Source organism: Phoca vitulina, unplaced genomic scaffold (genome assembly GCF_004348235.1).
Source record: "Phoca vitulina isolate PV1807 unplaced genomic scaffold, GSC_HSeal_1.0 scaffold2, whole genome shotgun sequence".
NCBI lineage: Eukaryota > Metazoa > Chordata > Mammalia > Carnivora > Phocidae > Phoca > Phoca vitulina.
In genome coordinates this window covers 59,441,168-59,453,741 of record NW_022589705.1, presented here as the reverse complement: position 1 = coordinate 59,453,741, position 12,574 = coordinate 59,441,168, and the positions used below count along the sequence as shown (strand labels likewise).

The following is a 12,574-nucleotide window of genomic DNA, read 5'->3' as shown; positions in this document are numbered from 1 at the left end:
ACGAGGTGGTCCTGGAGGGGCTTGATGGCTTGTGTCTGCCCGCGCTGTGGAGCCGTCTATTGATGCGAGTGCCTCCCTTCCCGCTGCCTTTGGAGCCGGACACGCAGGAGTTCCTGTGGTGGGCCCTTGGCACGCGCCCGGGCATCAGCTTCTATAAAGAGCCTCGGGAGCGACCCGACCTCCAGCTCCAGGACGGGTCAGCGCCTGGCCCTGAGGCGGGCGGGCGGGCTCAGAGGCCGGCGTTTTGGACTTCTGTTTTGAAGCCAGTGTCCAGTGGACAGCGAGCATTCGTTACATAATGATTAATCTGGACCCTGTCATTTGTTCCATTGGGTTGGTAACCCTGTCTTATCGGCCGATCACATTGCTGTCTTTATTGGCTAATCAGAGTTTCAAGAAAGAAATCTACACTTAGTAAAAGCCTCTTCAGTGCCTTGCTTTATGCTAAGCTCTAGGGATAGGCAGGAAAGAGGGAGATTCTTTGCCCCTTTTCTGAGCAGCCGGGGATTTTACTAAATTGACCTAGTCCTAGCCCAGTAGTTCTTTACCTAACACAGTGGGGGCTTCTTAGAATCACCTGGAAGAATCGTTCTAAATATTGATGCCCAAGCTCTACTCCCTCCCAGAGGCTCTGATTCAGTAGGGAATGGGATCTGGATGTGGATGTTTTGAACCTATGGTGATTTTTATTGGAGGTGGTATGGTGGGTATAATCCATATAATTTCTATAAGGCTTTTTGAAAAAATGAAAATAGCCTGTGAACTCGAGGTCCATTTGGTTCAATTTCCCTCCTGGTGTAAGGCTATCTTCTGCAGTATCCCTGAGCCTGGTCAGCATCAATTTGAACATGTCCCTTCCCCCAGAGACAGGGGACTCAGCCCCCTGCAGAGGCAGCATGTTCAGCCTCAGAACACCTTCACTTGCCCCAAGTTCTTCCTTTGGTCTTTCCTTATAGCTACCCTTTCCCCCCTCCTGCCCAATGGCTCCTCAGCCAAGGAGTTTCTGCTAAATGGACCCCTGGCCTTGCAGTTCTAGGAACAATTATAGGAGGTTTCCTAGAGGGAGTGACCTTCCAGTTGTTCTTTTTTTTCTTTTTTTTTTTAAGATTTTATTTATTTGACAGAGGGAACACAAGCAGGGGGCAAGTGGGAGAGGGAGAAGCAGGCTTCCCGCCGAGTAGGGAGCCCAATGTGGGGCTCCATCAAAGGACCCCGGGATCATGACCCGAGCCGAAGGCAGACGCTTAGTGACTGAGCCACCCAGGTGCCCCCTTCCAGTTGTTCTGATGCTTTATGTCACAGAGATCTGTAAGGGGCTCTTATCACAGACCCTTAGGGCAGGAAGGCGCCTCTTTACACACACACACACACCTCTCTTTTTTGTAATAGTTATGTTCTAAAAGTTCCTGTGAACATTAAATTAGTGAATACTGAACCATTGCTCCTGGGAAAAATACAGGGTTAGACTTCTGCAAGCCTCTGATTTGTCAACCTATCAACACATAACCTTACTTGTTTTATGTTTCTGTTTAAAGGCACCTTATTTAGTATATATTGTTGATTCATTAACACTGAACTCAAGGCCAGTAGCACTATAACTCATGTGTGAACTAAGTTTATCTAACACCTATTTTCTTCATAAAGCATATCATACCCCCCCCTTTTTTTTAGCAATTACTATCTTGGTTTAGTTAATCATATTTCATAGAAGCTGAAAACACTCATTTCTCCTTTATATGAATAACCCAAAGCACTATAAATTACAATGTGCAGAATACTATATAAAAGAATTCTCATAAAAACTGGCTCTTTTTCATCCTAGGGCCACTACTGTAGTCTCCTCTGACTTGTACAGCATCTACCTGAAGGCTTTGTGACGATCTAAATTTAGGTAAGTACAAATCACAGCAAAAAAAATGACCTTGGAAATAACATCTATTTCCATGACACCAATACTACAGTTTTCGGAGTCACAGTAAGATACACAGAATTACATCTGTAATTAATATGAATGCCAACATTTCGAGCAATAATTTGTTACATGGCAAACAAAATCAAGAAAGCAACCATCAAACAAAAGAGACTCATAGCTTCAGACAAGGCAAATTCCAGGATAGCAATGAGAACAGCTGCTACTTCGGTGAAAGGTTTCTGGCGTAACCAGCGATAAGGCTGCCGAAGACTGTTCCAATACCAGCGCCAGAACCAGCCACTCCAGCTGTCGCAGCAACTGCACCAAGAAATTTGGCAGCAGTACCAATGTTTCTGCTGATTGCGCTGGTCTGAAACTCCCTTTGGATTACTGAGACACACCATTCTGGGCCCCATTAAATACCGTAGAGCCTTTGTGGGTTTACTTAATTTCTATTACTGCTATTCTCTCTCCAGTCCTAGCGTCTGGGCAAGATAACGCTGATGGAGAAATTGGTCTGGATGCAACTCTGGATCCAACTTGAATCAGAGTGGGTGTGCGGGCGAGCTTGATGCCGGCGAATATCTTACGCAGGGCAATGCAGCTGGAGGACCTGGGCGACGGGCCACCTGGTCTCCTCTCCTGAGCTTCCCTTCTTCCTGGGGGCGCCTGCTGCAGCCATGCCAGCAGAGATCAAAGGATTGGCCCCGATCATGCCCTTCATGCACTTAGGAACACTAGACAGCGCTCCAGGCACTATGCTTGTGTGCCATTTTAAACAGCAAAAGCACAAACAAAAAGCACAAAAACATGAAAAATGTGGCACTAAGTAGATCATGAGACAGACACTGGTTGGCAGCATGGGAGTTGAAACAAGAAGGCAGCGGGCGTGGTATTGTTCTACCTCAGCTGGGAACAGATGCCTGGGGCAACTCAATTTTTTTTGGCCACCTCAAGAGCTCTTGAAGTACTGATTTTGGGGTTATAAATAAATTTTTGTTGAGTAGGCAAATTTGTAAATTCAGAATCAGCAAATAAAAATCATCCCACATGTACATATATATTCCTTCTGTTAAATGCTAAAGGTTTTGCTGCTGTCACCATTTCATCCTCACAAAACAATGTATGGGAACTGTGTATTGGTTTAAGATTTCAAATCCACTTGTTTATGACTTAAATGCACTTGTTTTGATCTAAGGGTGAATTTGGAAGGCCACATGAGGATGATAGCAGCTGAACTGTTGTGCTACCAGGTGCTTATAGATAGGAACATATGGAGAAGCAACTATGACATAATGGACATTTAAACTTGAAATACCAAGAATTTATGAGGACTTACTGAGAACATTCGGTCTGGGCAAGGCTACTCTTTGCTGATCTAAACAGATCTCTGAAGATCTTGAGACATTTGTTCCTGTGGTGGCCAGGATACTCTTGGTCCTCAGTGGTGTTAAAGACACAATGGTCTGAAGAAGAGAAAGACATCTTTTCCTGCCTTGGCAAGGCCGTCTTTCTGGGCGGTGGTCAACAGAGTGCCAGCTAGCTGTGTGCCCCAGCAGCAAGGAACGCAAGCTGGCAGCTGATTCCCAGCTTAGTTGGGAGGATTGATTCACAGAGGACCAACTCGTAGACAGCACATCACAACTAAACTTGGACTTTATTTCATCTCCTTTTTGCCTGGAACTATAATGTAATTAATCTATCTTTGTTTTGGAGTATGTTATTTTTTTTTTTATTTTTTAAAAAGATTTATTTATTTGACTGGGGGGGAGCCAAGTAGGGGGAGGGGCAGTCAGAGGGAGAGGGAGAAGCAGGCTCCCCACAGAGCAGAGGGCCCCATGCAGGGGATCAGGGCCTGAGCTGGAGGCAGACGAGTAACCGACCTGAGCCACCCAGGCGCCCCTGGAGTATGTTATTTCTTCATTAGCTTATTAAGAGACATTAACCTGTATGCTACTGGCTTGTGAACTACTACTGTTATAAATTAGAGTCCCTACAGGGAACCTGTGCTATATAAACTATTGGCAAAGACAAATCTCAGTTTCTGGGCATAATTTGCTGGAGCGAAACAAGAGTGAGTTTCAGAGATTAACAAAGGTGGTCACATAGCTAGTAAATGATTTTTGGTTCTTTTAGACATACGGTAAAATACTCCCCACGCTCTTGTTGGTGGACAGCCCTCCGAGTTTTAACACCTGCACTGACTCTTCTAAGTACCAACACTAACAGGATACGGAACAATTACAACACTCCACAAATTTGTCTCAGGCTACCGTTTTGTGAATCTGGTTTCAGGCCAACCCCTGCCATCAAGTCAGTCTCGGGCGCTACTCCAGGCCACACTCCCTCTCATCATAGAGGACTTAAAACCCAATGGCTGTACTAGGTTATAAAGTTTTTTTCGGACGTTTGATGTGGACTTCTTCTCCGACCCGCTCCTGAGCCGGGGACCAGAACTTCGGCGGCAAAGAACTACTCAACACTCCCTTCCGCCACTTCCGGCGCCTCTGCGCACGCGGAGCGCCCTTCTCTTTCTCTCTCTCTCAGTCTCTCCCCCCTCCCCTCCGGGTGCCCCCCCGCCCCTCGCCGCCTCCTCACCGCCTCCTGCCCCGCCTCCTCACCGCCTCCTGCCCCGCCCCTCACCGCCTCCTGCCCCGCCCCCCTCACCTCCTCCTGCCCCGCCCCTGGCTCTGAGTGATCGCCGGCGTCGCCGCCGCTTCAGTCTGTGCACGCTCGCGTCAGCTGCTTCAGGGCCCGCCGCACCCGCCTCCGCCCTGCACCACCTGAGCCATGCGTCTGGCAACCTCACAGTCTGGGCCTCTGCGCCGGGTGTTCGTGGTGGGGGTTGGGATGACCAAGGTAAACAGAGCTGCGGACCCCCAGAGGCGGGCTCCCAGTTCGGCTCTGTCCGGGAGAGGCCGGGGAGTGGGGGAGCCCGGAGGTGACCGGGAAACGGGAGCCCAGGTCAGGGCCAGGTGCTGTGCGGTGGTTTGTCCTTCCTACGGGGTGGGGGTCCCGGGCATCCCACTGCTCAGCTCCGGCGTCTTGGCTCTTGGCGACTCGGAGGGGTTGCAGTTTAGCGTTGTCTCTGAAGTGTGGTACTGTCCGGGGGTTACTCCTGCGGCCATTGCTTTCCCGTTCCTCCTTCCCTTTTCTCCCTGGATCAGAGTTGGTGACGGACGCCCCAATAAAGTCCACACTTCCTTTGATTCTGAGTGGAACCCCAAGGTATGTGGACCTTTGATGAGGCAACATCCTCCTTACACTGGAAAGGAAAGCGGGTGGGGACTGTCCCCAGCTCTACACACCCAGGAATACTCTCCTGTAGGATCCCTTTACAGTTAGAAGTGAGGATGAGGAGGAGAAACATTAGTGATCTTCAGTGTCTTGGCACAAGTGGCAGGTTTTCTGGATCCTCTGACCTCCTTTCTGTTCCTCAAATGGTACTCTGCTTGGTTCTTAGGAAGCCAGGGTCCCCCAGTCTCATTTCTTGTCACCCTCACCACTCCCACGTTCTAGTAATGCCAAACTGCTGTTAGTTTCACCCCACACTGTTTTATGCCTCTCCTGCTTTGCTTCTCTTGTTCTCACTACTTGTACTTGGTTGACTTCTTTGCGTTTTTAAAAGACCAGTTCATCTTCTCCAAGAAGTCTCTTGATCCTCCTGACTTTTCGCACAGAGCCCTGTACTTACCTTTGCTTCAGTGCTGATATCCCCCACTTTTGGAAAGTTCAAGTTCTACCACGTGACTTTCACAAAAGGCGTAGGTTACTACCTATTTTTGTTAACTGAAATTTGAAGAGGATTTTTGCTTTTAGAAAAAGGCAAAAAGTGAAAATAGCATCCAGCATTTGCTCTGCAGGGAGGTGTTACTGAGGCAGTGAGCACCCCAGGCAGTTGCCAGAGTGGGACTGCCGAGCTCCTTCCCTGAAAATACACTCAGCACCTCAGCATTACGCTGCCATAGCTTTGAACTGTGCCTGTGAGCATCTGTGCTTTATCTTGATTTATTTTGTGCATTCATTATCAAGATGTGTCCTAAGGTATCAGAAAAGCCTAAGAGGTTATGTTCTGGGGTCCAAGAACACTCAAAAAATTTTCCAGATAAGTTAATGGTAATTGCTTCTTCACATTATGCCATTTCAGTTTATGAAAGTTTTCGGAGGAACACAATATTTTTGATAGCAGGGGAAACCCGTACTTACTATGTTATACTGAAGTTCTCTGTTTATATGTTCATATTCTTCCTTAGTATGTAAGCTCCTCCAAGGTGAGTACCATGTCTAATTCGTTGCTGTATCTGTAACACCTTGAAAATGCCTGGTGCCTGAAGATCCTAATGAATGTTAGATAGTACTAAATGGATATACTTTGTGAAAGAGACTTTCTAAGGGAAAGTTCTCTTTCTGAGAAAACAGCCTTAAAGTTTTTGTTATCTTACCAAATGGGGTGAGACTACATACTTTGATCAAAACATGTGAGTAGAAAAGTCAACTAATCATTATAAAGCAGATACTTGGAGTTCATCCTATTGTTTCATGGGAGAGGGGACTTCTAATATAGATGGACAGTAGAAGCTTTTTAAGTATGACATTCATGCAGTCAGGTCCTCCATTGGCTGTTGAATATCTGATTATATTGGCTGTGTAGAAAAGCACAGAACTTTCTAACCCTTTGGGAAATAGTTTGTTTTCTTTTTCCAAGTTAGGAGGTGGAGGTGTGGGCAGTATTAGTTACAGTATTGAGGGAAGAGATTGGGAGTGTGAAGAACAGCTTTATTAATGTACTTATTCCAGTTCTTTCTAGGTTAGATATTTTGGAACTTGGGGCAGGGTTTGATGTAGAGGGAGAAACTTACTAGATAATACTTTAAGCTCTATTAGTAAATCTCTAATGGTTGGGTTCCTATGTTATGGTTCTTAATTTGAATAGCTGAGTTCCCGATACAACTTGAAGTTCCCTTAATAAGGTTTTATTATCAGTGTAGGAAATAAGTTAGAATTCCTATGGTGGATGTCAACAGGTTTTAATACAACTAAATCAGCACTACTACCAGGCTGACAGCAGGCCAAGGCCCTTTGCTTATGCTGCCTACCTTCCGATATGCCCTTTTTTCATAGATTTTCATTCTACCGATTTCAAGAAATGATCTGACTTCATCTGTTTTGGCTGCAATATAACAGCAATACAAACAGAGTGGATAGCTTAAAAAACAAATATTTATTTCCCACAGTTCTGGAAGCTGGGAAGTCTGAGGTCAAGACACTGGCAGATTCAGTGTCTTGTGAGGTCTTGCTTTCTGGAGCATGGACAGCTGTGTTCTTGCTGTGTCCTCATAGGCAGAAGGGGTGAGGTCATTCTCTGGGGTCTCTTTTATAAGTGTATTAATACCATTTGTAAAGGCTCCATCATTATGACCTCCCAAGGGCCCCACCTCAATCATTCAATCACATTGGGGATTAGATTTCAATATATGAATTTTAGGAGGACACAGACATTCAGTCTATAGCAGAGTCCAAGTCCTATATTTTTTTATTTCTATTTCTTCATATTGCTCTAAGTTATTCTGGTTACCTTTTTTTTTTTTTTTTTTAAATTCTGGTGCCCTTGTAGTTAGGACCAAATAATTAAGCACTTAATTTTTCTAATAATTTTATGTGAGATAATTTCATGACCCACAGAAGAAATACACCTTACATTACAACCTCACACACACACACACACACACACAACTGAAACAAGTTTGCTAAAGCAACACTTATTTGGGGAAGCTCTAGGTCAAATGTTACAGGTTCTTAAATAGATATATTGAGAGGAAAACAAAGTAGTGGAGGAGGACCTGTAGATTAAAAAAGAATTAAAAGACCCATAAAATTTTCATAAACAGGCAAGACTAAACTGTAGTGTCTATAGATACATACTTGGATGATAAAATTATGAAATATTACAAGAAAGTGATTACTGTAGGAGTGAAGATAGTAACTACTATGGGGGTGGAGTAGAGACTGAGATTGAGAAAGAGTGCTTAGAGGAGTTTCTGCAGTAGAAGGCCAAGTTCAGTTTTTTGTGTGGGTGGTGGTATCAAAGATAAGGAATGGCACACACTAGGTAAGGATTACCTTACATTAGGTAATTAGGAAAGTTTTCATCAGTAATATATTATTGGGAATAGAGGGAAAAGTCCAGTGTGAACTCAACTGAATTTTGATTTATACAGAGGTGACTGGGTGTTTTAAAGGGAAAATGAGGGAATAGGGAGTGAGCTGGGGCTCAGTAGTGTCAGGGAAGTGAAAACTGATAAAAAGTGGGAAGAGGGGCTTGGTCCATGTGAAAGCCGGCTGGGTTTGCTAACTGGCATTTATCCAAACTTAGGCTCCTACTTTGCCACAGGGAGTTGGAAACAGGGACCTTATCTTCTGGTGTTTGTGGGAACAAATAGTAACTTGTTTTTGGTAGCCTTAAGGCACTTTAAGTAGGGCTAGGGTCATCCTAGGAATGTGGACTTGAGCTATTAGAAACTGTGTTAGTGTTTAAGTTTTTATAGGCCAAGGCGGAGCCTTAGCTCTCAGAGAAGCCTGGCTAGAGTAGAAGGGGAGAAGAGAATCTTTGTCAGTGGTGGCAAGAGTGTTTGCCTTACAATAATTCATTAGGATAATATATATATTTACTTTTATTATCTAAATAAAAACTTTAAACAAAGCTAAAACTTTAATTTATTTTTATTTTTTGAAGTTTCATTTATTTGTTTATTTACTTATCTATTTATTTATTGGTGCAAAATGGTTGTTTTATTAAAGCACGGGGACAAGAACTGTGGGCAGAAAGAGCTAATGCCTAATTTATTTATTTTTATTTATTTATTTATAGATTTTATTTACTCATTTGAGAGAGAGAGAGAGACAGAGACAGACAGTGGATGAGCAGGGGGAGGGGCAGAGGGAGAGGGAGAGGGGAAGCTGAGCTGGGAGCCTGATGCAGGGCTCAATCCTAGGACCCTAGGCAGGGCTTAATCCCAGGACCCTGAGATCATGACCTGAGCTGAAGTCAGATGCTTAACCAACTGAGCCACCCAGGCACCCTTAAAACTTTTATTATTATTATTATTATTATTAAATATTTTATTTATTTATTTGACAGAGAGAGAGAGAGACAGCAAGAGAGGGAACACAAGCAGGGGGAGTGGGAGAGGGAGAAGCAGGCCTCCCGCTGAGCAGGGAGCCCGATGTGGGGCTCGATGCCAGGATGCTGGGGTCATGACCTGAGCCGAACGAAGGCAGTCGCGTAACAACTGAGCCGCCCAGGCGCCCTTATTTATTTATTTTTAAGTGATCTCTACACCCAGCGTGGAGCTTGAACTCACAACCCCAAGATCAAGAGTCACATGCTCTATTGACTGAGCCAGCCAGGTACCCCCAAAAGGTTAAAACTTTTTTTTTTTTTAATTTTATTATGTTATGTTAGTCACCATACAAGACATCATTAGTTTTTGATGTGGTGATCCACGATCCATTGTTTTCGTATAACACCCAGTGCTCCATGCAGTACGTGCCCTCCTTAATACCCATCACCGGGCTAACCAATCCCCCCTCCCCGCTCCCCTCTAAAACCCTGTTTGTTTCTCAGAGTCCATAGTCTCTCATGGTTCATCTCTCCCTCCAATTCCCCCCCCCCCATTTTTCCCTTCCTTCTCCTAGTGTCCTCCATGCTATTCCTTATGTTCCACAAATAAGTGAAACCATGTGATAATTGACTTTCTCTGCTTGACTTATTTCACTTAGCATAATCTCCTCCAGTCCCATCCATGTTGATGTAAAAGTTGGGTATTCATCTTTTCTGATGGCTGAGTAATATTCCATATTATATATGGACCACATCTTCTTTACCCATTCATCTGTTGAAGGGCATCTCGGCTCTTTCCACAGTTTGGCTATTGCGGACATTGCTGCTATGAACATTGGGGTGCATACGGCCCTTCTTTTCACTACATCTGCGTCTTTGGGGTAAATACCCAGTAGTGCAATTGCTGGGTTATAAGGTAGCTCTATTTTTAAATTTTTGAGGCACCAGGTTAAAACTTTTAAGAATGAGGCAGTTGATAACTCTAGGAAAAAAAAATTGTACCATAAAGGAAGTGTAATCATAGCACACAACTTGGCCCAGTGTTGAGACATATTTACTTAATAAGGTAAACACTGAGTACTGATTTAGTAAAAAATTATTTATTCAGTTGTATAAGTGGGTTGGGGGAAGTGTAAATGTATATGTGAGGGGGCCTAAGAGACCTAATCCTTATTGGCCCATATTGGAGATTGTGGTATAATTTCTTAAATTGTTAAAGAAGTAATAGTATAAGAATATTCAGGGGCGCCTGGGTGGCTCAGTCGTTAACCCTCTGCCTTCTCACTGCCTCCAGCCTATTTCTTCATTCATTCTCCACATTGCATCTGAAATGATCTAAAATGCAGGTCTTTTCATCCCAGTCTCTCTCTCTCTTTTTTAAAAGATTTTGTTTATTTATTTGAGAGAGAGGGAGAGAGAGAGTGTGCGCGCGCGCGCGCGCGCGCACACACACAAGAGCGCATGAGTGGAGGGGGAGGGGGCAGAGGGGGAGGCAGACTCCCCACTGAGCAGGGAGCTTGATGCGGGACTCGATCCCAGTACCCTGGGATCATGACTTGAGTGGAAGGCAGATGCCTAACTGATTGAGTCGCCCAGGCACCCCCCAGTCTCTTTTTTTTAAAAATAGGGCTTTATTTTTCAAAGTAGTTTTAGGTTTTAGGTTACAGCAAAATTGAGCAGAAAGTAGAGTTCACATATGCTCCCTGCCCCCACACATGCCCAGCCTCATTCACTATCAGTAATCTGCACCACAGTGGGGCATTTGTTATAATCAATGAACCTACACTGACATATCATTATCACTGAAGATGGGTTCACTCTCAGTGTTGAATATTCTAGGTTTGGACAAGTGTATAATGACATGTATCCATTATAGTATCATATGGAATTGTTTCACTGCCCTAAAAATCCTCTGTGCTCTGCCTATTCATCCCTCCCTTTCCTCAACCCCTGACAACCACTGATCTTTTTACTGTCTCCATAGTTTTGCCTTTTTCAGAATGTCATATAGTTGGAATCATACAGTATGTAGGCTTTTCAGATTAGCCTCTTCACTTAGTAACATGAATTTAAAATTCCTCCATGTCTTTTCATGGCGTGATAGCTCATATCTTTTTGGGGCTGAATAATATAATATTCCGTTGTTTGTATTACCACAGTTTATTCACCTACTGAAGACATTTTGGTTACTTACAAGTTTTGGCAATTATTTAAAATTACTATAAATATCCCTGTGTGGGTTTTTGTGTGGACATAAGTTTTCAAATCATTTGCATAAATACCAAGGAGCACAATTGCTGGATCATATGTTAAGAGGATGTTTAGTTTTTTGTTTTTGTTTTTTTTTTTAAGATTTTATTTATTTATTTGAGAGAGAGAGAGCGTGCACAAGTGGGGAGCAGGGAGCCTGACGTGGGACTTAATTCCAGAGCTTCGGGGTCACGACCTGAGCCGAAGGCAGACGCTTAACAACTGAGCCACCCAGGCGCCCGAGGATGTTTAGTTTTATAAGAAACTGCCAAACTGTCTTCCAAAGTGGCTATACCATTTTGCATTGCCACCAGCAATGAATGAGACTTCCTGTTGCTCCACATCCTTGTAAACATTTGGTATTGTCAGTATTTGGATTTTGACCATTCTAATGGGTGTGTAGCAGTATCTCATTTTTTTTCCTGTCTCTCTCTCTCTTTTTTTTTAAGATTATTTATTTATTTATTTGAGAGGGAGAGAGAGTGAGCGAGCAAGAGAGAGAGCAAGCAGGGTGAGGTGCAGAGGCAGAGGAAGAAGCAGGCTCTCCACTTCAGAGAGAGCGGGGAGCCCGAGCAGGGAGTCTGATGCGGAGCTCAATCCTGGGACTCTGGGATAATGACCCAAGCTGAAGGCAGACGCTTAACTGACTGAGCCACCCAGGCATCCCCAGTCTCTTAAAAAAAAAAGAAAAATCCATTGTTTTTAGAATAAAGCCGAGACATCATAGGAAAGCATATAAGTTCCCTTTTGAGTTAGCTCTAGAACCAGACTGTCTGAAATTTCAGCTTCACTACTTAATTAGCTATGTGTCCTTGGGCAGATTACTTAATCTCTCTGTACCCTTTCTTGTTGTAAAGTGATGGTAATAATAGTACCTACCTTTTAGGATTATTGTGAGGATTAAGTAAGTTAAAACATGAAAAGTGCTTAGCATAATGCAGAACACAGTAAGTGCCCAATAAGCGTTAGTAGTTATTATCATTTGGTCCTAAGTTACTTTTCTGTCCCTGTCACTTGCCGAATCTGATTTGTGCTTCAGCTTCTGCAACATAAAATTGCTTACAGTACCTAGATTGAGCCATATTCTCTCGCTTCTAGGTCTTTGCCCTAGAATTTTTTTTCTATCACTTGGCTAACTCCTACTCATTCTTAAAGACTTAATTTAAATGTCAGTTCCTCTGGGAAGCCTTTCTAGTCCTCGTTCTGAGGCTAGGTAGTTTTCTTTCCCAAATTATTCTGTACTTAAGGACACTATAGTATAATTGTCTGTTTTCCTTTGGACTGGAAGCTCC

General features: G+C 43.8%; 1 protein-coding gene and 1 pseudogene across 1 annotated transcript in view; one reads left to right on the top strand and one right to left on the bottom strand.

The window, feature by feature from the left end:
• Positions 1-2,037: 2,037 nt before the first annotated feature.
• Positions 2,038-2,605, bottom strand: LOC116638485 (annotated as a pseudogene).
• Positions 2,606-4,601: 1,996 nt separating this feature from the next.
• Positions 4,602-12,574, top strand: part of SCP2 (sterol carrier protein 2) — a 113,483-nt gene continuing 105,510 nt past the window's right edge. The window contains exon 1 of the mRNA XM_032428746.1: positions 4,602-4,771. Within this exon, the coding sequence (XP_032284637.1) occupies positions 4,703-4,771 (69 nt within the window). The 5' untranslated portion in view covers positions 4,602-4,702. The remainder of the gene's footprint in view (positions 4,772-12,574) is intronic.